The sequence below is a fragment of the Rana temporaria genome, chromosome 13 (assembly GCF_905171775.1).
Source record: "Rana temporaria chromosome 13, aRanTem1.1, whole genome shotgun sequence".
NCBI lineage: Eukaryota > Metazoa > Chordata > Amphibia > Anura > Ranidae > Rana > Rana temporaria.
Window position 1 is genome coordinate 50,972,784 of NC_053501.1, and position 27,685 is coordinate 51,000,468.

A 27,685-nucleotide genomic window follows, 5' to 3' on the forward strand; every position below is an offset into this window, starting at 1 on the left:
CCACCACCAGTGAATGTAAAGGGAGGCTTACCAGCTAGCCTGTGACCACCCTTCTCAGGGGGGGCCAATACAGGCTCTGCAGAGATACAGATGATCGTGAATGGTGTCCTGTGGAGTCCTCCAGGAATGATCCTATATCTATCCCCTCTGTAGCGATGGTCAGTAAATTCACTCAGGTGCTCCAGTGACAGGTGTTCCAGCACAAGGGAAGCAATGGTGATCCAGATTTTGAAAATTTAGTGAAGTCAAATGGTATAGGAAAAAAGAGAAGGCTTCCAATAGTGCAGACGTTATAAAAATGTATTGTAAAATGCACAATAGCAGCTAAAAAACTCTATAAAGAGTTGCAGACAATTTCCTTGCAAGGATGTATAAAAAAGAAGCCCTGTTCCTGTCAGTACACAGGTTGCCGTTTCACGCATGCGCAGTGCAAAAACGCGTGACACCCTACTTGGAAGTTGGGCGACGTGCTGCCTCAACTGATGCCAGTGACGTCAGGGGAGAGCGAACTTCAAACCGCTCTCCACTGAAAACGGGTCACAGGATTGCTCTTTTTTCCATATCAAGTTTAAGCACGTGACAAAACGTTTTCAAGAGTTGGATCTTTAATATGGGCAGTCTCATTAGTTTCCCCCAGGAAATCTTGTTCTAGACCCAAGTGACAGACCACTTTATGAGTTTATGAGGAACCCCCCCCATCAGTGGGACATTCCTGGGAAAAAGGTTTGAGATGATTAAACACTTTATTAGGATAAGGCCAATCACTATACAACATGGGTTTCTGAAATTAATGTATAAGGAAGGTTTTTCCTGTTTGGGGATTACAATTTTCCAGTGTGCATGAGGCCTAAAGACTATGGAAGAACAACCAGAGCAGTATGATCTGGACTTCAAAACATATGTAACAGACAGTATCTAGTTACGGTCTTCTACTGTTCACACTTGGGTAAATCGGTGTGTATAAGATTTGGACAAGCATGAGGTCTGTTAAATGTCAATCGCTGTTTGTAAACCACATTTTTCTATTTTGAAGATACAAAAATTGTGGATAAATGTTAAAAGGAAGAAAGTACAAAGCATGCCGGGGAAAGTATAAACAATATTGATTGCTGGAGTTCTGCTTTAAGATGCCATTTCAGATTGCTTTTGCATCAGCCTCATTTTTTTAATCTGCTGTTAAAGCAGGTTTATATGAAAACACAAGGAAAAGCAAGATAAAAATGAAATGTAAGGTAACACAATAACTAAGAAAAAAAAGACGCACAACTTACCACTTTCCATCTTTCCTTAACCAGGACTCCTACGCTGAGGATATCCGGCTGCTCCACTCCCCCGCTCATTGCACTTGGTGCTGGAGCTGCTAGGCAGAACTCTCGTCACCAGAGATCATCTGGCTCCCGGAGGTGACTTCCATTTACCCAGAGGCTGTGAAGACAAGGGCACATTACATTAGTGATGCACCAGCTGCAGTGATGTACAGACCATTATGATTCCAAGCACAAGACCCTTAGGTCTCACACGTGCGGACCGTATGTCCGCTTTTTCATCCACCCGTTTGCGGCTCAGCGGGGGAACGGAGCGATCCCCACTGAACATACAAAGGTGGATCATTACTGATCTGCCCCGTGTGAAAGGGGCCTTAGGCTTAATGTACACGAGAGGTTTTACAACCTCTCCTGAACAATTTAACAGACAGTAATCGACGTTTAAAAACTTCAGTTTTGCCGCATATTACATGCCGCGTTTAGCCACGTTTGCATTTAGAAACTTTATTTCCCCCTTTGTGAAAAAATAAAAACGACTGTAAACGAAATGCAGCTAAATGAGAGTTACCACTTGAGAACAGGGTTGAGAGCCACTAGCTTAGACTACTGTGTCTAATCTAGACAATCAACAATCTCCTGTTCTGTACTACCAACGATCTGCCTGTGAGCTGAATGTGGCAGCTCACAGGCACTTCTGTAGTTGTCCCGCCCCCACCCGATTTTGCCTCCATCATGCTTGGCTCCACCTCCGCCACCTCTGTCAAAAGAACACACTGATAATAACAAACAAACACTCTTTCCCAACAACCAAAGAGGCGACTCTATACCTGGACATCACCGAATGGTAAATACAGAAAGCAGATCGATTATATTCTCTGCAGCCAAATATGGAGAAGTTCTATATACAGTCAGTCAAAACAAGCCCCGGAGCTCACTGTGGCTCAGACCTTGAGCTTCTAACGGCAAAATTCAGGCTCAAATTGAAGAAAGTGGTAAACATCTTTCAAATATGATCTAAATCGGATCCCTTGTAAATACTCAGTGAAGGTGACAAACAGATTTAAAGTATTAGATCTGATATACAGTGACTAATGCCGCCTACACACGATCATTTTTCGGCATGAAAAAAAAAATAAAAAAAAAACGGACGTTTTTCGGCATGTAGAAAAAACAAAGTTTTTCCAACTTCATCATTAAAACCACGTTGCCCACACATCATCGTTTAAAAAAAAATGCTCTAGCAAAGCGCGGTGACGTACAACACGTACTATGGCACTATAAAGGGGAAGTTCCATGCAGATGACGCCACCCTTGGGGCTGCTTTAGCTGATTCCGTGTTAGTAAAAGACGATTCGCGATTTTCTGTCTGTTACAGCAGGGTTTGACAAATTTGCTTGGAATCTAGGAGCCAGCTAAAAAAGTTAGGAGCTAGAAAACTCGCCCCGTCCCGACGAGCTTGCGCGCAGAAGCGAACACATACGTGAGCAGCGCCCGCATATGTAAACGGTGTTCAAACCACACATGTGAGGTATCACCGTGATTGGTAGAGCGAGAGCAATAATTCTAGCCCTAGACCTCCTCTGTAACTCAAAACATGCAACCTGTAGAATTTTTTAAACGTTGCCTATAAAGATTTTAAAGGGTAAAAGTTTGTCGGCATTCCACGAGCGGACGCAATTTTGAAGCGTGACATGTTGGGTATGAATTTACTCGGCGTAACATTATCTTTCATAATATTAAAAAAAATGGGGATAACTTTACTGTTGTCTTATTTTTTAATTAAAAAAAGTGTAATTTTTTCCCAAAAAAGTGCGCTTGTAAGACCGCTGCGCAAATACGGCATGACAGAAAGTATTGCAACGATCGCCATTTTATTCTCTAGGGTGTTAGGATAAAAAATATATATAATGTTTGGGGGTTCTAAATTAGAGGGAAGAAGATGGCAGTGAAAATAGTGAAAAATTACATTAGAATTGCTGTTTAACTTGTAATGCTTAACTTGTAATACCAACGGCCACCACCAGGTGGCGCCAGCTTACACATCTGGTGGTAATAACTTGTAATACCAACGGCTCACCACCAGATGGCGCCAGCTTTTTGCCCAGTCGCCAGGACCATATTTCTGGCACCCAGGATTTGTCGAGGCCTGTGTTACAGCGTGATGAATGTGCTTACTCCATTATGAATGGTAGTTTTACCAGAACAAGCGCTCCCGTCTCATAACTTGCTTCTGAGCATGCACAGGTTTTTAACGTCGTTTTAGCCCACACGCGATAATTTTTTACAACCCGAAAAACGACATTGTTTAAAACGTCGTTAAAAAAAAGCAGCATGTTCGGAAATAATTTTTGTTGTTTTTCAGAACCCGGAAAATGATGTGAAGCCCACACACGATCATTTTAAATGACATTTTTTTAAAACAACGTTTTTTCATGCCGAAAAATTATCGTTTGTATGCGGCATGAGGAACTATGGAAGGAAGTGTGTAACATCTTACAAGACGCAGCAATTAAAACTATCCCAAAGAAGAAGTAATGCAAGAAAGCAATGTGGCTATCTGATGAGGCCATACAAATAGATGAATAAAAGGAGGAAGGCGAAAAGGAAAAAATATACCCAGACTTCCAGAGTATAGCAAGAATAGACAAAAAAAAAAAAAAAAAAACAAAAAAAAAAAAAAACACCTTCTCAACCACTTAAGACCCGGACCAATATGCAGGTTAAGGACCTTGCCCCTTTTTGCGATTCGGTACTGCGTCGTTTTAACCGTGCGACGTGGCTCCCAAACAAAATTGGCGTCCTTTTTTTCCCACAAATAGAGCTTTCTTTTGGTGATATTTGATCACCTCTGCGGTTTTTATCTTTTGCGCTATAAACAAAAATAGAGCGACAATTTTGAAAAAAAAAGCAATATTTTTTTACTTTTTGCTATAATAAATATCTCCAAAAAAAAGATATAAAAAAAAAACAATTCTTTTCCTCAGTTTAGGCCGATACGTATTCTTTTACCTATTTTTGGTAAAAAAAAAAAAAAAAATAGCAATAAGCGTTTAACGATTGGTTTGCGCAAAATTTATACCGTTTACAAAATAGAAGATTTTTTTGGCATTTTTATTCACTACCAATGGCGGCGATCAGAGTTTTTTTTCGTGACTGCAACATTATGGCGGACACATCGGACAATTTTGACACATTTTTGGGACATTGTCATTTTCACAGCAAAAAGTGCTATAAAAATGCACGGATTACTGTGAAAATGACAATGCAGTGAACAAGTTAACCACTAGGGGGCGCTGTTGGGGTTAAGTGTGACCTCATGTGTGTTTCTAACTGTAGGGGGGCGGGGCTGTATATCAGCGAACACACGATCACTGACATTGCCACAGTGAAAAACGGGGAAGGTTTGTTTACACACACCTCTCCCCGTTCTTCAGCTCCTGTGACCGATCGCGGGACACTGGCAGCGATCGGGTCACGGAGCTTCGGACCGGGTCGCCGGTGGCGCGCGCGTGCCATTCTGCCAACGTATATCGGCGTGCAGCGGGCCTTAAGTGGTAAACAAACAATCAATGCAAAGAATTAGAGGAAAACAGATTGGGAAAGACTAGAGAGCTTTTCTAAATTGGAGATATCAAGGGAAAGTTGTGTGCAAAGATGGTCACAATAATAAACAAAATGGCAAGGACCTGACAGAAGTAGAAGAGATAAAGAATAAATGGCAAGAATACACAGAAGAACTATACAAGAATGATCTGAATGTCCCATATAACCACGATGATGCAATCACTGACCTTGAACCGGATACCCTGGAAAGTGAAGTCAAGTAGGCCTTAGAAAGCATTGCTAATAACAAAGCTAGCGGAAGTGATGGTATCCAAGCCGAGTTATTTAAAACCCTAATAAATTATGCTGTCAAAGTGCTGCATTCAATATGTCAACAAATTTTAAAAACTCAACAATGGCCACAGGACTGTTTACATTCCGATACTAAAGAAAGGCAGTGCCAACAAAATGTTCAAACTACCGTATGATCGCACTGGTTTCACACGCTAGCAAGGTTATGCTCAAAATTCTACAAGCTAGGCTTCAGCAAAATGTGAACAGAGATAGGGGTGTAACGGATCAAAAACTCATGGTTCGGATCGTTCCTCGGATCAGAGCCACGGATCGGATCATCACCATATTTAGTCCCCACTACAATGTCCACATCTCCCCAGTCAGTGCCGCTCTGGGAAGCTCACCTAGGCCGCCGCCAGGTGTACCAAGATGGATCTCAACAAAATGTGGCAAAAACTGAAAGAAATTGGAATACCAGACTACCTAATCTGTCTTCTGAAAACCCTGGGCCGGATTCAGATAGAAGAGACCATCTTTCTGCGGGAGTAACGTATCTCTGATACGTTCCCCCCCCCCCTAAATTAGGGTGCAAGTTCCCTATTCAGAAACCACTTGCGCCCTTAGTTTCGGCGGCGTAACGTATGTGTGTCGGAGTAAGCCCGCCTAATTCAAATGTGGATGATGTGGGCGTGTTTTATGTATATTAACTGTGACCCGCGTATTTGACGTATTGTGAAAAAATCCCAGTGCGCATGCTCGAAATTACGCCGCAAAACGTCAATGCTTTAGACGTGAATGTAACTTACGTACAGCCCTATTCGCGAACGACTTATGCAAACAAAGTAAAATTTAAAAAACTCGACGCGGGAACGACGTCCATACTTAACATTAGCTACCCCTTATATAGCAGGGGTAACTTTACGCCGGAAAAAGCCCAAGGTAAACGACGTAAAAAAATGCGCCGGCCGGACGTACGTTTCTGAATCGGCGTATCTAGCTCATTTGCATATTCCTTGCGTAAATATACGGAAGCGCCACCTAGCGGCCAGCGTAAATATGCAGCCTAAGATACGAAGGTGTAAGACACTTACGCTGGTCGGATCTTAGGGAAATCTATGCGCAACTGATTCTATGAATCAGTCGCATAGATACGACGCCGCACACTCAGAGATACGACGGCATATCCGGAGATAAGCCGTCGTATCTCCTTTCTGAATCTGGGCCCCTGTATGCAAGTCAAGAAGCACCATTTAGAACAAGACACGGAACAACTAACCGGTTCAAAATTGAGAAAGGAGTGCGGCAAGGATGTATATTGTCACCCTACTTATTTAACTTGTATGCAGAGTATATCATGCAAAATGCCAGGATTGACGAATCACAAGCCGGAATAAAGATCACAGGTAGAAATAACAACCTGAGATATGGAAACGATACCACACTAATGGGAGAAAGTGAAGAACTACTAAAGAGTCTCTTGATGAAGATAAAAGAGGAAAAAGGAGCAAAGGCTGGGCTGAAATCGAGATCTGGAGACCTACTGTTCCACGGACGTGCTAGCCATCCCCAGGAACCATCCCCAGATTTGTCAGATCACATACTAGGTACGTGCCTCTGGCACAGAGCGGCCGCCCTGCCGCAGTAAATGTATGGGGGGGGGGGGGGCGGTCCGTAAGTGCTTAAAGGAAGTTGAAAAATAAACTTTCTGGCTGGATCACCAGGTGAAAATAAAAAGGAAAAACCCAAAAGAAAACTAAAAGCAGCCACCATATCCAAGCGTTGCCAAGCTGCAAAATATTACATTTTTCCTTTTGGGTTTAGATAAGTGCGCTTCCATGCTGTGAAGAGGCTGACCACAACATTTTGCAATGCGATTACCGACAGGAGGGGAGCTTCATAATATTTTGCCCGAGGATCAGAATATTACAGGAATTGAACTCAAGAACTGGGAAAGTATATAAATACACTGTGAATGTTAGCAACGGGTCTTTTCTATCCATCAACCTGTGATTTGGAGGCCCTGCGGCTGTAACAGAGACAGTTTTCTTTTTCCCCCTTTATAAAAGAAAAGATGATTGCTTGTGTTAATAAAAACAAGATTTTCTCTGGCTCAGAGAATTAAGTTAGAAAGGACACTTGACAAATAATGGCAATACTGGAGACAGTACAATCCGTAGGCACCATTTGTGTACTGTGGTCATGACAGTGCAGTACATACAGGAGGACACTGCACAGCATTAGCTTAGGTGTGTTGGTTGCTAAAGCAGCCATTGTGAGACGGAAAACACTGATCACACACAATCTATACTATACAATCTATGCATCTATATTTGAGCTGAGCGTCTTTGGTCGATTTGCCGTTTTTTTTGTACAGACATTTTTGAGAGCATTTAAGGCTTGTTTGCTCCTTTAATATTTTCCGCCAATGTAAAGCTGGTTAGCAGAGGGGGAAAAGGCGCAAAAAGGTGAGGTTTTTTGAGCAAGGAAACACATTTTGCAGGAGCTCCCATTACAATATAAATGCAGAATTAAAAAAAAAAAAAAAAAGACAACATAATAAAAACTGGTTATACTCACCTAGGTGGGTCTAACACCAATTCAATGCTGCAGCCGCCACCCGCCAGGTCCACACCAAGAATTTAGCAGAGACCGCCGATCACTCAGTTCAGCTCTGAGCACAGGGCGGCGATTGTCCCACCAGCACTCACTGAAACGCCAGGCTGTAGAGGGGCGGGAGCGGCTGGCTCAGTCTCCCAGCAGCACACGAGAGGCTGATCCAGCTTTCAGTCTGGCATCTGGGCAGATCCAAACATTAAATGTCGGGATCTCTAGCTCTGTCACAAAAGTCCACTGTCAACTAAATCTGGATCACTGGAGTGCAGTGGGAGACATCAAAAAAGCTCACCTTTATTGGTTCAGATAGGCTACTTTCACACTGGGGCGGTGAGGGGGCGAATCGGCAGTAAAGCAACGATATTTTTAGCAGCGCTTTACCGTTGTTTTTGTCAAGCTAATCAGTCAATAGCAGGGTGCTTTGAACCCCCGCTAGCGGCATAAAAAGGGTTAAAAACGCCCAAAAACAGCCTCTGCAGCAGTGTATTCACCGCTCCTACAGCGCCTCAAAGATGCGGCTAGCAGGACTTTTCTTACTATCCTGCCCTCAGGCTTTCACACTGGAGTGAAAGGAGAGGCTCTTTCAAGGCGCTTTGCAGGCACTATTTTTAGCGCTATAGCGCCCTGCAAAGGCCTCAGTGTGAAAGTGGCCTTATGAGGAAAAATGCAGGGCCTGCATGCCTTTAGATGCGATTTCCTATTGGGAGTATCTCACCAATAATGACAGTTTCGTTGCACGGGATGCCTTAAAGCCGACTTGCATTTTAGTGCAGACTTCTGGGAAAATCAGTGAGCCAATCACACAAGCAGGAAATTACATATCTGGGAAGTGTTCTGTACACATTCTGTATACAGAACACCTCCAGGTAGCCATATAGCATTTCACAGAAAATTACATGGCTGCAGATTGAAAGGGAAAGGCAATTTTCTATCAACGTTCAATTACAATATCACTCAAGTCGCAATGGCATAGGCTATTTTTTTTTTCTCCTTCCTCTACGAAAGTGGAGTTACCCTTTAAGCTTATGGGTTGTATTCATGAATAAAAAAAAATAAAAGAAAACAAGAAGAGCGCGTGTATAAAGTGAAAGCGTATCTAAAGTAAAAAATTGAATATATTGCAGATTACCAATCCTTGGATGTGGTTTCTACATTCGTTTTCAGGATAAGACCATGTACAGAAAATACATGTTAATCTTTCACAGCTCTCTTCTGTAAAAACAACTTGCTTTACTATTTTCAGCTATTCAGCATACAAAGCGCGATTACCATGTAAACCGATTTGCATACAATGACCTATGGACAGGCTGGTATTCTCTAATCCATTTCACAGAGACTGGACACATACTACACAACGACAATTCTGGACTTTGCACACTGGAATGTGCCTTGTTGCTATACAACAGAAAGCTACACTGAAGTAACAATACTTGAAAAAAAAACAAAAAACAAAAAAACAAACGCACAATCTACACTACAGATCCTTGAATTGGGATTTTTGAATAGATCAGAGGTCTGAATTTGATGCTACAAGTTTCTAATTGCAGTCTATAAAATATATTTCTGTTAACACTCCAGAGCAGAGTCCTATAGGACATCACTGGAACAAAGGATGCTTTGTAATGGTGATGTAACCTGGAAATTCATCAGAGGATGCTGTGTGCACCAAAAGTCCATCCTTACCTGCTCATGCTCAGTAGTGCTGTGATTGTGCTTTACTGTTTCTATTTCTCTCACCAAGTTTTTCAGTATCGGTACATGATTTGTCTTTTAAAATGATTTTATCGCAACATTCGTCCTGCAAGGTCAGAAACTGACATACACTGACTGGCCACTTTATTTTTTAGGTACACCTTACTAGTCCCAGGTTGGACCCCCTTTTGCCTTCATTCTTCATGGATTAGATTCAACAAGGTGTTGGAAACATTCTTTCAGATATTTTGGTACATATTGCCATTTATGAAAATCCCAATAGATCATCAGTTTTTGAAATACTCAGACCAGCCCGTCTGGCACCAACAAGCATGTCAAATTCATAGTCACTTCAATCCCATTCCCCCCCCCCCCCCCATTTTGATGCCAGGTTAAACTTCAGAAAGTCTTCTTCACCACTTCTAGATTCCTAAATGCATGCTTCCATGCGATTGGCCGATTAGCAATTTTTGTTACCAAGCAATTGAACAGGTGTACCTAAGAAAGTGTCCGATGAGTGTAGATATCCAATAAAGCCAGCCATAGATAGTTCAAGCCTGCACATACATGGTTTGAGTCTCAGCTGGTCCTTGATGAACTGGTTGAGATTCAAACGTACAGGCAGGCTAAAAGTACCCAAGTTAATCAATCAACTTGGGTGCAACCAGCCTGTCAGATTTTACATGCGATTATTGCTAGAGGCAATTCTCCCAGTAGGGATGACTCCCCCCGACCCAAAGAACACACTGGCTTCACAGGAGGGATTACCCCATCAATACCGACTTGAGGGGAGAATCTCTTCATCTATGGCCAGCATAAAAGGTGCGTTTCCACATCAATTGCCGAAAGGGGATAACATTGGGGGGGAGGGGTGGGTCGTAGCTGCTAGAAACAGAATTTGTGTCTGTAGTACAGCTTTAACTTTATATATATATATTTGTAAACTATGCAGGCATACATTAAAGCGGGGGTTCACCCGTACATAACACGTTTTACCCTTAGCTTCGTGCTCGTTTTGTCTAGGGGAATCGGCTATTTGTTTTAAAATATGAGCTGTACTTACCGTTTACGAGATGCATCTTCTCCGCCGCTTCCGGGTATGGGTCTTCGGGAATGGGCGTTCCTATTTTGATTGACAGTCTTCCGAGAGGCTTCCGACGGTCGCATCCATCGCGTCACGATTTTTCGAAAGAAGCCGAACGTCGGTGCGCAGGCGCAGTATAGAGCCGCACCGACGTTCGGCTTCTTTCGGCTACTAGTGACGCGATGGATGCGACCATCGGAAGCCTCTCGGAAGACTGTCAATCAAGAAGGAACGCCCGCTCCCGAAGACCCATACCCGGAAGCGACGGAGAAGATGCATCTCGAAAACGGTAAGTACAGCTCATATTTTAAAACAAATAGCCGATTCCCCTAGACAAAACGAGCATCCATCTAAGGGGAAAAATTGTTTTATGGGTGAACTCCCGCTTTAAGCTGCGCTGTGTTCAGTGATTAGATAACACAAAACAGAATCCAAGCTTTAAGAAACGATTTCCTGTCACACGTAGATGAGGAAAACGTCCTCGCTGCCTCCAGCAAACCAAGGATAAAACAGTTCCAAATTAGTTTGCACACTCTAACAAGGTAACTCACAAGGGACGCCACTGCGTAATTACATTGAGAACTAAGAATGCCATCACTAAATATAAAGAACACATTTGGGAACTCCCAGTATTGGTGTTAGAATCGCTGCACTGGAGGCTAGGCTAACAGACCCCCAATGTCTCCATAAAGAGTACATTTTGCCTGCCTGTGCCATCACCTACGGCAGTGATGGCGAACCTTGGCATCCCAGATGTTTTGGAACTACATTTCCCATGATGCTCATGCACGCTGCAGTGTAGTGGAGCATTATGGGAAATGTAGTTTCAAATCATCTAGGGTGCCAAGGTTCGCCATCACTGACCTAGGGGATCTGTTCATCCATTTGTGACAGCAAAAAAAAAAGTTAAAAATAAAAGTGTGGGAAAACAATTTTTCTAAACTAAATACAAATAATTAAAGCACCACATAACATCACGCCTATAGACACCCCATGATAAATAAAAAAGCGCCGCATTAGAAAAGCATGTGTATGCAACATCAATTGCACCACACGTGCAATATTGTTATAGTGAGCCTAGGTTCGCATTGATGAGATTTGACATGTCAAATCGGTGCACCGTTGACTTTGCGGCACACTGCACCGATTCCCAAAAGTTGTCAATTGTCACCATGCTTGACTGTAGGCAAGACACACTTGTCTTTGTACTCCTCCCCTGGTTGTCTTTGCACTCCGGTCTGAACTGATCTGGGGAAGTCATTACCATGTTTCTAGGTAAACAGATTTCTAAGGGCCCTTTCACACGGGCGGACGAACGGTCCGTTTTTTACTATATATACACACACACACACACACACACACACACACATACACAAGGCCAAAAGTTTTGAGAATGACACAAACATAAATTTTCAAAAAAACCTTGTCCGAAGAAGAAAAGGTAAGCGCTACCATCAGTCCTGTGTCATGCCAGTAAAGCATCCGGAGACCATTCATGTGTGGGGTTGCTTCTCAGCCAAGGGAGTGGGCACACTCACAATTTTGTCTAAGAACATAGCTATGAAGAATGGTACCAAAACATCCTCAAAAGGGCACCTTCTCCCAACCTTCCAAGAACAGCTTGGTGACGAACAACGCCTTTTCCAGCACGATGGATCCCCTTGCCATAAGGCAAAAGTGATAACCAAGTGGCTCAGGGGAACAAAACATCAACATTTTGGGTCCATGGCTAGAAAACTCCCCAGACCCTAATCCCATTGAGAACTTGTGGTCAATCCTCAAGAGGAGGATTGACCACACAAACACACAAATTCTGACAAACTCCAAACATTGATTATGGAAGAATGGGCTACCATCAGGCAGGATATGGCCCAGAAGTTGATTGACAGCATGCCAGGGTAAATGGCAGAGGTCTATAAAAAGGGTCAACACTGCAAATATTGACTCTTTGCCTAAACTTATTGGGCCAGATTCACAGAAGAAGTACGCCGGAGTATCTACTGATACTCCGGCGTACTTTCAAATTTGCTGCATCGTATCTTTAGTTTGAATCCTCAAACCAAGATACGACGGCTTTTGGCTTCGATCCGAAAGGCGTACGGCTTCGTACGCCTTCGGATCGTAGGTATAATACTTCGGCGCCCGCTGAGTGGAGTTTACGTCGTTTTCTGCGTCGGGTATGCCAATTAGCTTTTTCCGGCGATTCTCAAAGGTACGCGCGGCCGTCGCATTCTCTTACGTCGTCGCTAGTCGGCTTTTCCCGGCGTATAGTTAAAGCTGCCATTTCGTGGCGTATAGATAGACGTGCCGTGTTAAAGTATTTTTGCGTAAGTCGTCCCGTGAATAGGAAAGGACGTAACTCACGTCTATGTTCAAAAAATGACGTCGGTGCGACGTCATTTCGCGCAAAGCACGGCGGGAAATTTTAAAACGGAGCATGCGCAGTACGTTTGGCGCGGGAACGCGCCTAATTTAAATTATCCACGCCCCCTACCCGATCATTTGAATTAGGCGGGCTTGCGCCGGAGGGATTTACGTTACGCCGCCGCAACTTTACAGGCAAGTGCTTTGTGAATCAAGCACTTGCCCGTAGAACTTGCGGCGGTGTAACGTAAATGCGATACGTTACGCCGCCGCAAATGTACATGAATCTGGCCCATTGTAATTATCAATAAAAGACTTTGACACTTATGAAATATTTGTAATTATACTTCAGTATACAATAGTTACATCTGACAAAAAGATCTAAACATTGAAGCAGCAGACTTTGTAAAAATGTATATTTGTGTCATTCTCAAAACTTTTGGCTACGGCTGTGCGCGCACACACACACACACACACACACACACACACACACACCATAAGGCTATGTAGCAGTATACTCTGTACTAAAAGAGTAAACAAACGTATTTGTGTATATATATTTTTTGCATTTTGTGTAATGTTTTTGCAGCCAACATTGCAATCAATGTACAGTACTGGTTTCTAAAATTATACAAAATTCTATTCTCGATATATATATAGTTTGAGCATAAGATAACTATTCCCGTAAAGGGTCTGTCTGTCGGCTCTTGTTTTGGAGGAAAAATGGACAGTGCCAGGCTGTAAGGGAATAGGTAGGCAGACCAATTATAAAAAAGCAATTGAAAGTGCACATTTTTCCAGCTCAAGCCAAATGGTAAATTAGTGAAATGTCCAGTCTTTGCCATTTGTGTAGCAGAAATCATATCAGATGGAAAGTAATATGATCTTACTGCAAAGACTGAAGTGTCTCTGGATGAGATCAGTAAAGCTGCAGAGGCAGACACACCGCTTACATACAGAAAGAACATCCTTCCAAGGTCGCTTGCATCTACATCAATGTCACATACAAGCCTCTACCTACCGCTAGCTCACATTTATTCATAGCGATGTCACAGTTGACTAGCACTCCTAGTACGTCATTAGAGGTCATTTGGCAGCTACATATGAGTCACACACAGGTCCCAGTTCTCCAATAAAAAAGGAAAAAAAAAAATCTATAAAGGGCCAGTCTACCCACAATGTATATTTTACTTGTAGGTGGTAACTGGTAGACTAAGCCCAACAGCAAGTTCTACAATTTACAAACCTCTTCCTGTCCACCCAGAAGTATTGGTATACCTGCACGCTTTCATAGAACATAATATAAAATAAACAATACAGCAAGGTGAGCAGGAACATAATGGCTGGTGTTCATACCCAAGTGCACAATCACAGAGATCTCACCTGTAACATCACTGAGATTTCAAAACCTGACAGTTGGTTTAACTTTCCAGCAACTACCAAACAGTGAAATACCAGTTGTTGGTTGACTGACCCTCTGCTTTTCTACTATAATAATAGGTCTGCAGATGGCAGGCTATGGATGGTTATGTACAAATTATTTACCATTAAATATCTGTCAGGTGGCCATTGCGTGCAAAGGAGAGAGAGAGAGAGAAAGAAAGAAAGAAAGAAAGAAAGAAAGAAAGAAAGAAAGAAAGAAAGAAAGAAAGAAAGAAAGAAAGAAAGAAAGAAAGAAAGAAAGAAAGAAAGAAAGAAAGAAAGAAAGAAAGAAAGAAAGAAAGAAAGAAAGAAAGAAAGAAAGAAAGAAAGAAAGAGAAAGAAAGAAAGAAAGAAAGAAAGAAAGAAAGAAAGAAAGACTGTGTGACCAAAAAAGTGACATTGGCAAAATACTCAACATGTCTCTCAGCAAATAGCTTGGGGTGTCTACTTTCCAAAATAGGGTCTTTTGGGGGGGGGGGGGGGGCGGGTTGGGCCATCTTGGCATTTCAGGGCCTCCTAAACGGTGATAGGCAGTGAGGCGTGAAATCAACAATTTACGCCCTTAGAAATCCTGAAGGATGTAAATGCTATAACTGTTGCGCAAACCAATAAATATACGCTTATTTGAATTTATGGATTTTTTTTTTTTTTAAGAAAAAGTAGAATTTTTTTTTTCTAATTTTTTGGTCTTCTTTCATTTATACCACAAAATTTGTGTGTGTACAGCATTGCATGACCACGCAATTACCAGTAAAAGCAGCGCAGTGCCAAATTGTAAAAAGTGCTCTGGTCATTAAGGGGGTAAAACCTTCCGGGGCTGAAGTGGTTAAAGGGGAGATTATTAATAAATGAATTTCATCTTAGAAACATTTTAATAAAAAAAAAAAAAGAAACATTCTCACTTCAAGGCTGCTGTTAATCATTAACCACTTCCGGACCTCCGCATGTACATATACGTCGGCAGAATGGCACATTGGCGTACCTGTACGTCCCTGCCTAGACGTGGGTCGGGGTCGGGATCGGGACCCCCCCCCGGTACCTGCGGCGGTCCCCGTGGCTGTCCGAGCGATCCGGGATGAGGGGGCACCTGTTTGTTTTTGTCCGCCCCCTCCGGATCGCTCTCAGCCAATCCGCGCGCTCCCCCGTGTGTCACTTCGCTGAGGAGAGATCACATCACACAGTGAGTCTGCACAACACTACACTGACACACACTACACATAGGCACATTTAACCCCTTGCGATCACCCCCCACCCCCCTGTCACAGTGTCACTAAATGCAGTGATCATATATGTACTGATCACTGCATTTAGTGGCAGTGTGACAGGCAGTTAGTGTTAGGTTCAGGGTAGCCCCCGTACCCCCCCCAATAAAGTTTTAACCCCTTGATCACCGCCCTAGTTAACCCTTTCACTCCCTATTGCCAGTGTCACTAAGCGATCATTTTTCTGATCGCTGTATTAGTGTCGCTGTTCCCGCTAGGTAGCCATTTTTTTTTTATTGCAATTTTTTTACTAAAGACATGTGGCTGGGTTGAACTGTATTCCTGAAGACATACTCTTTTGCAATTGGAAATGTACAATGTCATCTGTACTATGTTTATTTGGCATGTGAGCAATAAAAACCTTTTTGATCAAAAAAAAAAAAGACATGTGGCTGAATAAATTTTGGCCTAAATGTTTGACTAAAATTTAGTTTATTTGATTTTTCTTATAACAAAAAGTAAAAAATATTGTTTTTTTTTTCAAAAACGCTCTATTTTTGTATATAGCGCAAAAAATAAAAAATCGCAGAGACGATCAAATACCACCAAAAGAAAGCTCTATTTGTGGGAAGAAAAGGACGCAAATTTTGTTTGGGAGCCACGTCGCACGACCGCGCAATTGTCTGTTAAAGCGACGCAGTGCCGAATTGTAAAAAACCCTTGGGTCATTTAGCAGCATATTGGTCCGGTCCTTAAAGCGGGGGTTCACCCTTAGAGGGCACTTTTCCCCCTTAGATTCCTGCTCGTTATTACTAGGGGAATCGGCTATTTATTTTAAAATATGTGCAGTACTTACCCGTTTACGAGACGCATCCTCTCCGTCGCTTCCGGGTATGGGCTTCGGGAATGGGCGTTCCTTCTTGATTGACAGGCTTCCGACGGTCGCATCCATCGCGTCACGATTTTCCGAAAGAAGCCGAACGTCGGTGCGCAGGCGCAGTATAGAGCCGCACCGACGTTCGGCTTCTTTCGGCTACGAGTGACGCGATGGATGCAACCGTCGGAAGCCTCTCGGAAGAATGTCAATCAAGAAGGAACGCCCGCTCCCGAAGACCCATACCCGGAAGCGACGGAAGAAGATGCAGCTCGAAAACGGGTAAGTACTGCACATATTTTAATATAAATAGCCGATTCCCCTAGACCGAACGAGCAGGAAGCTAAGGGGAGATTTTTTTTTTTTTTTAAATGGGTGAACTCCCGCTTTAAGTGGTTAAGAGTAGGACTAATCTTCGGTTCTCATAGACTGGGTGGGATCTGTCATTCAGTACACACAGACCTTCTCTCCCACATCCACGTCTGATAACCGTATCGATTATGCTAGAAACAGAGCCCTTACTGAAAGTAATTTATATTAGAATGCTGTTTACAGTGAATTCGGAAAATATTCACAGAGATTCACTTTTTCCACATTTTGTTATGGTACAGCCTTATTCCAAATTGGATTAAATTCGTTATTTTCCCTCAAAATTCTACAAACAATACCCCATAATGACAATGTGAAAGACATTTGTTTGAAGTCTGCAAATTTATAAAAAAAAAAAAAAAAAAAAAAAAAAAAAAAGCTCACATGTACAAAATGTATTCACAGTCTTCGCTCAAGACTTTGTTGAAGCACCTTTGGCACCGATTACAGCCTTGAGCCTTTTTGAGTATGATGCTACAAGCTCAGCACACCTATTTTTGGGTAGTTACTCCTATTATTCTTTGCAGGACTTCTCAAGCTCTATCAGGTTGGATGGAGAGCGTATTTAAAGCGGAGGTCCTCCTGAATGTTTTTTTTTTTTTTTTAACCACTTTATAACCGCTGAACGTCAAAAGACGTCCTCGGCTTTGTGCGGTGATATCCGAATGATGCCTGCAGCTACAGGCATCATTCAGATATCACTGTCTTCAGCTGGCGATTATGTGCACAATAAGAACGATCAAAGTGGCAGTTCCGCCGTTTGATCGTTCTTATAGGCAGCGGGAGGGGATGTTCCCCCCCCTCCCACCGCCATCCGGTGCTTCTCCGGGCTCTCCCGTGCCATGGGGGGCCCGGAGAGCGAATCGGTCGGCGCTGCCTGGAAAGCATAGAGATGACTGGTGACCAGATGGTCACCAGTCATCTCTATGACCGTCGGAGGCCCGGGCGCGACGTTATGACATCACGCCCGGTACCCGGAAGTAAACAAAGCCGCAATCGCGGCTGTCGGCATGTGATCAGTGATTATTTTTTCACCGATTTCATGCTTGTAAGCCTGGAGGAGAAATGCGGAGTCTTATTGATCCCACATCTCTCCATAAAGAGGACCTGTCACAGTGATTCCTATTACAAGGGATGTTTACATTCCTTGTAATAGGAATAAAAGTGATCAAAAAAAAAAAAAAAAAGTGATGTCAGCAGCCAAGGTCGTGCAATCGTGCATCCTCACTGGTCCCTGCTTTCTCCTGGGACCAGTGTTTCCCAGGAGACAGCAGGGGGGGGGGGGGGGGCGGGAAGTGGCACCTATGCCCGGAAGTGGATGAAAATACCTTAGACCGGTATCTACACCCCCTACCCCCTCACTGGTCCCCGCTTTCTCCTGGGACCAGTGTTTCCCAGGAGACAGCAGGGGGGTGGGGGGGGGGGGGAGTGGCACCTATGCCCGGAAGTGGATGAAAATACCTTAGACCGGCATCTACACCCCCCTCCCCCTAAAAGGTGCCAAATATGACACCAGAGGGGGGGTTCCGAAAAGTGGAAGGCTGTAAATACTTACGTACATTATTTTAACAATTTTTTTTATTTTTGAATAAATTTGCAACGATTTCAAACAAACCTCTTTCACGTTGTCAGTATGGGGTATGGTTTGTAGAATTTTGAGGAAAATAATGAATTTAATCCATTTTGGAATAAGGCTGTAACAAAATGTGGAAAACGTGAAGCCTTGTGAACATTTTCCGGATGCACTGTATATGCTTAATGTTACCCCACTCATAAAAATAGAAATATGCAAACTTTTAAACAGAACCAAATGTTGCAGAGAATGGAAGCTGTGGCCATAAAAAGGTACAAGCACAAACAATTGCACCTTATGGTAAGGTTACCTCTTAGTTTGCTCTCCTCCATGCACTATTGCTACTCACATCTCCCTTGCTTAGCCGTCTGCTCTCTTCAGCCACTGGATGACTGCTAATGAAGAATGTGCGTTGCAATTACATTATGCCAGGCAGCTGACACCATTCTTGTCAACTTCCACATAAAGTGTACACAAAAAAAAAAAATTCTACAAGAAAGGGGAAGGAGTTCTTGGGCAGAAAGGACTTACGAAATACAGATTTTTATTCTTGATTTAAAGCCAAACCAGAACATTCAGTGTGCAACTTCTTACACTTTGTTTTGTTTAGAAAGCGGCCACAACCTGAGTAGAAAGGACTGTACCCCGTGAGATCTCTTGCTCTCTGTAACTCAGGAGGAGGCGTGTTGGAGTACATGCCCTTTTCTGCAGCATGCTGGCAGGGGACAGGCTCCTTAAAGGGTAGCTTCCTTTACCTTAATGCAGTGCTCTTTTCATGTCCTCATTGTTCGTTTTTGCTCTCAAGTTTCTGTAATTCTTCTCTGATCTCCACACTTCCTGGTTGTCTGTTTCCTGATAACCACAGTGCTGGGAGCTTTCTCTCTGTGGTCACTAATCAAGGAGGTGTGATTAATGTGTGTCTAAAACTCCTCAGCACCAATCAATTTAGTTTTCCAAACCATCACTGCCCTGTATTGGCTCTGTGCTCTGTACAGCAGAGAAGCAGGAAACAACATGCAAAAACGAAACTAGAAACTACAGGTACATTATATGATTGATTTTTATCTATTTTTAATCGTTTTTAAAAGGAATCAGTTAACTATTATGTCTCTATACCCTGTAAACAGTCATTTCAGCATAAATGTTTTTTTTTAATTTACAACTCCTTTAACCCAGATTATGACTGCTTCGCAAAGAAAACAAAATCATAAGACTTTGCACTCCTTTTGGTAAAGTTTATTTAGGGGATTTAAATAGAATGTTCAAAAAAAGCTCTCAAAAAAAAAAAAAAACACCCCGACGCAGCTTACCTACTGCTCTGTTTAGGTATGGTGGGCTAAAAGTACCCATATCCCCAGTAAATGGAATATTGTTTGTATAGTTGTAGTTCACGGGTATAGTGTACTCTCTGATGCAATAAATATATCTCTATTTCAGCTGTTTACTGTATCTTTGCACCCGTTTTCTTATTCTGCCTTAAAACACTGGTGAAAAAAAAAATGTTTTGTTCTTTATAAAAAGCAATATTAGACGTGCACCGAATGGAGATTTTGGAGCGGAAGCCGAACATGCAGGATGCACTTGGCTGAAAAGGAGTTACATTTTATATAATATATATATATATATATATATTTCAACTTTTTAAATTAATATCTTAAAGTTCATATAAAATTTATGGTTAGCCATTAGTGGCACCTTTAGCAGAAGAGCTCAAGAAAAATTTATCGCTTTAAATTATATTTATGTCTTCACACTGATCCCTGTGCTTCCTTGCTTGCTACATTTTTTGTCAGTTTAAAAAATAAAAATATATTTCGGTGCATCTCTAAGCAATATATTTATAAAAAGGTAAAGTGTTTTTTTTACATTCATGCATTACCTGCATCAAGGTGAGTAAAGGCTTAATACCGGTCTGCCCAAGACTGGGTTCACAGCAGTGCTAATTGGATGTAGTTTTCACTGCATCCAATTCGCATGTCAGGAGATTGTGACCATATAAATATAAAACTCACGCTAGGAAATATGCAAATAAAGTGATATAAAATAGACCTGCAGCAGCTATCACAAAAGGTGCCAAAACCTCATGTTGCACTGCATATACACACTGATTTTACTGTTGTGGGTTTAGTAAAACATTTTAAAAAGGGAAAACGTAATGTAAAACGTGAGAGGTCAGCGACCAGCGGGAAGCTTAGGACATTGCAGTGCAATGTTGTGTACACACCACAGCTGCAATGATTTACTTTTTGTAAGGAATTATACCTACTGTCAAATTTAAGAAAATGGGGCCGCCCTGTATCCGTGACATATAACCTCCTCACCGCCTGCAAGAGGCCCTATGAAAAGTGATCCACCATGGCACCCTTTGAGTGTCTGATCATCACAAGGTTCAGCCAGGAAACTGGAAGGTAACACAGCCAGGCCCTTCTGCTCCCCAAAGGAGAAGAATATAAGGCCCCTTTCACACGGGGCAGTGGAGATGCAGTGACGATATAGCGGTGGGATTTTTAGCGCCTCTATACCATTGTATTTACCGCGATATTCGGCCGCTAGTGGTGCGGTTTTAACCCCCGCTAGCGGTCGTAAAAGGGTCAATACCGCCCGCAATGCGCCTCTGTAGAGGTATTACCGCGGTTTCCCCATTGATTTGAATGGGAAGGAGCGGTATAGGAGCGGTAAACACCCCGCTCCTATACCGCTCCAAAGATGCAGTTAGCAGGACTTTTGGAGCGGTCCTGCTAGCGCACCACTTCAGTGTGAAAACCTTCGGACTTTAACATTGAAGCCTGCAGGGCACGATTTTTTCAGGTGGTATAGCAGCGCTATTTTTAGCGCTGAACCGCCTGAAAAACGTGTCAGTGTGAAAGGGGTCTAACTAACTATAAACCAAAAATCAAAGCCTGGGTTCAGCGCGTCAATAGAAGAGAACCATGGCTAATAGCTGTACAGGTAAACAGAAAGAAATCCACAAATGAAAAGATATACTGTGGTCTGGTAGGAGTCTTGGGAAGAATGTCCACTTAGATTTCCGTTTGCCCACTACTCAAGCTTGCAGAACATGGGGGGGTTTAAACGTGCTAATAAAACTGGCTGCTTTTATTTTTTTGCAACTACTACGGTGTTTGATAAAATCACACATAGACATTTTCAGACAAGAAATCTGAACTGTCTGACAGTACTACTGAAGTTTGCAGAAATGCTCTTGAGTAATGCAAGCAAAAGGGAAAAAAAAAGGTCAATGTTTACTTCTCCACAATGGCTTAATGCAGAGCGTCACACTTAATGCAGAACGTCACTCTCAATCAACAATCCTTATGTGGCTAGCATTGGTAAACAGATAGGGAGGTATATTACATTTACTAGTTTTATTTAAAAACATTTCTTCAGTTGCTTCCTGGTTTCTGGCCTGGCCGAAATTTCTTGATGAGCATTTTTTTTTCTTTAATTCGGGTTGAGGAGGAGGGGGGGGGGGGGTTCTCAGCTTAGTTCAACCTCTTGCCTACACACCTGAACTAAGGGCAGGTGAATTCCAGTGCATCAGAGGTGTCAAACTATTTCATCGCGTGCTGCAACAAAATAATGGTTGCCCGGTTGGATCTGTAAGACTTTATGTCCAAAGCACCCCAACTCCCCTTACATCAGCTCTTAATAACACCCGCCACTATTAGAAGTTAAGAGTCCCCCCATCCTCCCTTACATCACAATGCACCCCCCTTACCTTGTGCTGCTGCCTGGAAGAAGCTGGGAGAGGAGCTGGGAAGCAGAAAGTGCAGGGTTTGGAGGTGGACCAGAGGAAGGCTGGAGTCTGCTGAATACCAAGACTGGGGGGCAGAGATGAGGGGGTTCTGCGGCTGCACATAAAGGTACAGGATCTATAGGCGTTCTATCCTCCTCTCTGCCGCCAACTGCTGAGACAGAGGGAGCAGAGACATGCCTTACCACAGCTCAACAAAGAAGCGCAAGATCTGGGAGGAGGAGTTCAGTCCTCCATTCATTGCAATGGGCAGGGGCACCCTAAACCGCCCCAAATTGCTGGATTTTTCCGAACGTCCTGCAAGCGCACCACCCGGGTGTGAAAGCACCCATTGTAATGAATGGGAGGCAGTTTTCAGGTGCTTTACAGCTGCTATTTCTAGCGCTAAAATGCCTGAAAACTGCGTCAGTGTGAAAGGAGTCTAAAATTCAAAATGAAGTAAATACAAGGAATGAACAACATCCCTTAGGATAGCATGGGCAGTGACAAGTTCTCATTACGGAGACATCTGAGGTTTATTAGACTAGGATATTTAGCCACTAGGATTACTTTTAGGACCCTTTCACACAGGCTTTCACCTGTCAGTTTTTCACCCGGACCTGATCTGACACTTTCAGCCCTATGGATCAGCGGTGACATGTGCGTAGAGGAGATTGGGGCTCTGACAGGTCCGTCTCGGCACAGTGAGCAAAGAAGTGGGACCTTAAATAAAGGTTTAACCCCCTGATTGCCCCCCAATTAACCCCTTTCATTCCCTGTCACAGTAGTGTATAGATCTATTTCCCGATTACTGGATCCTTCCTACAAAAAAAATCCAGGAAGAGATCATTACAGCCCTTCTGTTTCCAGTCAGTGCTGTGACCCAACTTCCCAGTGCAGTGAGCCGGCTGCATGAGAGGCATTTTCCTGAAGACCTCCCTGGTACCCCTAACCAAAGAGTCTTAGACGCACTTCCGGTTAAGACACTTATAAGAACGGCAAACGCTGCTGCCCTGTTGCTACACACAGGATTGCGGCGCCTGTGTATGGACCCCCTCCGCTCTCTGGTCTCTCCCCCTGGTTGATTTTGTTGCAACCGATCAGGTAACCTTTCCTTATGGCTGGTCACCAATGGGCTACCTTTTGGTAGCCATACTTACCAATATCTTTTCTGCAACCTAATTTCCTATCTTCCCGCAGACACCTTCATACCCATTGATAGAACTACCCTTCTGTCTGTCGGTGCTGAGGTGTTTACCTCCTCTCCAATGCTTGGCCATTTGGAAACGTATTACTTTTTGGAGCCTATTCAAGCCTAGGGTGTGCCAGAGGGATCTCGGCCGGGGCCTATATGCCCATCCTTTTCCACGGTTTACCAACAGTTTGTGTCATAGCCCAACCTTTTGACTTTTACACACAACGGTGAGTTCCCCCCCCCATTTTTTTTTTATATTGAGGTATTGCTTCTTTTGTCTCTGCATATTTTAGAGCACCTACCACATGCCCAGGAGGCTGGTTGGGTATAAAGCGCTGTACACTCCCTACCCCACTATCAGTGGCTGGATCGACGTATTTTTGGAGATTCGAATGATTCGTAAGTTTAAAATAATTTTTTGTTTTGAATGCTTCTATACGGCTGTTTTGTGCAGATACTAAGTATAGGTGCCTCCTTAAATGAGCCTTTACCCGAATGAACGATTATCGAAATCTCGTTTATGACCATTATGTATGACATTACCTAAGTTTATTTATGATTGGTCATTGGCTCGCTGGGTGCTTTTGGTCTGAATTTATATGCATTCGATGTGTGGGTTGGTCAGCGTATTGCATGGGCAGCAACATGTTAGCAGCTTTTTAACATTTTAATTTCTTGTGATTTATATATGTGTTTTATGTATAAACTGGTTTGACTAATTGACATCTTCTGATGTTTTTCTGTTTATGTCATGTATGTCTGTTATTAGACTCCTATGCTCCTGATGAAGCGTCCTGTACGCGAAACATGTCGAGAGTAAAAGCAAGATCTACTATTACGCATATTGGATTCAGCTTCAAACACCAAGGCCGCATACACACGGTCGTTCCATCGGTTCACCGCTGAAGTGGCCTGATGGTCTGATGTGCGTACACAACGTGCTGAATAAAACAAAGTTCAATGCTTCCAAGCATGCGTCGACTTGATTCTGAGAATGCGCGGGTTTTGAACCGATGCTTTCTGTACTAACCATCGGTTTGGACCGATCGTGCAGCGGGCCATCAGTTCGATTTTAAAGCAGGTTTTACAATTTTGGACCGAAGGACAACAGACCGATGGGCTATACACACGGTCGTTTTGGACCGATGAAACTGAACCTCGGTCCATTCTCATTGGTTTTGTCCAACCCTGTGTACGCGGCCTAAGAGTTTCTTATATACCTTTCTGATGCTATGCGTTCTTATGTTATGAATGTATTTGCATAAGTATAGATCCTCTTCTTACTTTGTGTCAGATAGACTGAAATCATATGCCGTCATTGTCTTATGAAATTGTGTATACAAGTTTCTATTTAAGCGTTTTTTTATAAATAAATATTTATAGATCTTTTACATTAACTACCTGTACCGCCAAAAGTCCAATTTATTAGTCCATTAATTTCCATTGTCACCCACTATTATTGTCCTGACCAACCTGATATCTGCTTGAGGGGCAGTTTTCGTCGCTACCACACACCAGTAGAGTATTAGCATAGGGTACAGCAGGGCACAGTCCTAGGGCACACTATCACACAGGGTCTCGCAAGAGGAAATGGTCATCACATTTTTGAGAGACCCTAAACTGGAAGGTTAAAAGTTATAATAAAAATATAAAATAAATAAATAAAATAGATGTCGTTTTTTGTTCTGTCTATTGTTCTGCTCTTTTACTGTATTTTATGCTATACTGTAATGTTTTGTGTGTTTGCTTTGCAGGTATGTCATTCTACTGTTATACTGTACTGTTAGTGTGTTTTATGGTTAACCATTGTTTGCTTTTTAGCTATGCCATTCAGATTCAGCACCGATTTGTTTATTTTTATTTGCGGTCATGATATGTAAATCCGTGACTCCAGCGCTGTAGGAGGCGATTTCACCACCACAAAAAAAAAAAAAAGGAGCATATATGGCGTATACCAGTCAGCTGCAGCACTGATTTATTTATTTTCACAGCAACAGGGTTTACTTTCCATACGAAAAACCTGTGACTAAAAAAAAGCATCAGTCTTGCGTCGTATGTAAAGAGCAATTGCACCATGCATCCAAGGTATCACCGCAAACGTCAGATTGAGGGCAGTAACTAGCAGTAGACCTCGTCTGTAAATGAAAAGTGGTAAACTGTGAAGGTTTTTAAAAAGTTACACAGTTTGTCAGGGTAGTGTTGGCGCAACTCACGGTTCAATGTCCTCTCTCTGGAGCCAAAAAAAAAAATTACACAAGGGGAGATGACATCACTTCCTCTGCCTGCGTTTACATTACAGAGGCAGAGGACAGTCTGCCATTTGCCAGAAACGATCACCAGGTCCAGGAAATAAATCATTCACCTGGGCCTGGAGGCTGATCAGTTCTGAAACAAATCCAATCGTTGCAGGGGTGGCCGCGCACCCGACGTACAGCTACGGCGATTCGTCCAGGGGAGCCAACCTACCTCAGTATAACTGCGGCGGGTGGTCCTTAACTGGTTAAAATATATTAATGCATCTGTAGTGCAGAAAACACATGAAAATGGTTTATCTTAAAGAGGGGCTACTTCCAGTTTATTTTCTCGTTCCGAATAGGTCAAGAAAGGTTGGATGCTCTGATGTATTTTTATTGCTGTCTGCAACTCCCTATAGGAATTCAACCTTGGAGGGTACTTTAATAGTTTACCATATTCATAGATTTGAGAGATACAACAGAGATACAAGGTTGGAGTATCCATTCCATTTCAGTTGGGTTGAATTTCCTTGAGGATTGTGGGCATTAGAACAAGAACAGAGGGGAAGTTTTCAATGGGGACCCTTACCTATTGTCAACAAAGGAAAATCATCTTATTTAAAGGAAGGCTTCTGGTTAATGATCATATTTATCATTGTATAATGATGTATTTCCAGAGCAGGAGGCAAGAAAACACTTCTCCCAATTGGAAGACAGACAGCATTAAACAAATACAATTTAAAATTGATAAATACTTTCTTCCAAACCTAGAAAAAAAGCCTCATCGCTCAATGCAAGTCTTTGGCCCAGCTAAATAAGTAATCAATTAGCCACTTAGAGATATCATTACTATATCCAAGTGGCTCATCATTTGGTAATGCAATGCAAGCAACTCTCTATGTGTGTTGCAGTGAGTTGTCATTAATTGTTAATTGCACCATACAATGCAGAAAAGCCCAGCACAACACACATGAAAATGCCCTGTGTACAGTTTTGTTCTTTAATAAGAAGTGCAAGACCTATTTTGCGGCTTGAGGCTTTCTCCATTTGTTTCTGGTGGTTGGAATAAGTGGTAGGGGAACAAATAGAGAAAAATAGGAGGGATGGAGTGTATGTGCTGCTAAGGAGGGGTGGGCTGTTAAAAGTAGCCAAGAGCAAAACTACCCCCCCCCCTCCATTTTGCAATAAGGGAGGGTGGGTTGTAACCCTGTCAGTGTTTTGTTTGTTTCCCCCCTCCCCCATCTGTATCCCACTGGGGAGAATTCCCTTCACTTCCTGCTCCATAGCCAAAACAATAAGTGACAAAGTCCCTAAAGTAAGGGAATCCCAGGGCTTCACCAGAACTAGCGTCCCTAACTGCCCTCTATTAGGTTGCGTTCACACTACAGCGTTTTGAATCGCGGGCAGATATGCCGCGAATATGCTCGCATTTAACAGTGCCGATGTGAAATGACAAATCGCGGGACTCACGTTTGAGATGCCATTCATTTGAAGGATGCCTCAAATCGTGGTGAGGGTCTGCTGCGATTGTCATGCGATAATTCACACTGCAATCAGCGTTGTGGGAAGCACTTTGCCCAAAAAAGGTCAGGAGCTACTTTGGGGGCGACATGCTTCCCACAATGCGGATAGGAGCGCAAATTATCATGTGACAATCGCAGCAGACCCGTTCCACGATTTGAGGTGTCATTTAAATTAATGGCATCTCAAGCGCGAGTCCTGCGATTTGTCACTCACACATCGGTGCTGTCGAATCGCGGCAAATCTGCCCGCAGTTCAAAGCGCTGTAGTGTGAATGAAGCCTTAGGCTGCATTCACATCTAGGCGGACAAAATCGCGGCGTTTTGTCCCGCGAATTGCGGCAACAAATAGCAGCGTTTTGTACCGCGATTTGCGGCGTCAAAACGCCGCGATTGTCCGCCTAGATGTGCCCCTAGATTGTCCCCCTATGGAGATGGTTCCCATCTCCTATGCCGAACGCCGCCTGAAAAAAAGGTCCGGGACTTTTTTTCAGGCAGCAGGCGGCAGGCGTGGAGATGTGAACCATCTCCATAGGAGGGCAATGTTAAATCATCCCTCTGGCGTGTCGGGGCGGCAGCGGGCGTCACACTACAGGCGACAAAACGCCTAGGTGTGAATGGATATTAGTGTTCTTATATCAACCCAAAATTTGTAAATTTCCTATACTTTCAACGACAACTGTAAACTGTACATAGCAAGAGGGTATT

The 27,685-nt window shown here is 43.0% G+C and overlaps 1 protein-coding gene across 2 annotated transcripts in view; it reads right to left on the bottom strand.

Annotated features, from left to right (window-relative positions):
* Positions 1–27,685, bottom strand: part of TTBK2 (tau tubulin kinase 2) — a 124,506-nt gene that overhangs the window by 81,323 nt on the left and 15,498 nt on the right. For both annotated transcript variants that reach the window (XM_040333075.1, XM_040333077.1), the window contains exon 2: positions 1,272–1,425. In XM_040333075.1, the coding sequence (XP_040189009.1) occupies positions 1,272–1,340 (69 nt within the window). In that variant the 5' untranslated portion in view covers positions 1,341–1,425. The remainder of the gene's footprint in view (positions 1–1,271; positions 1,426–27,685) is intronic.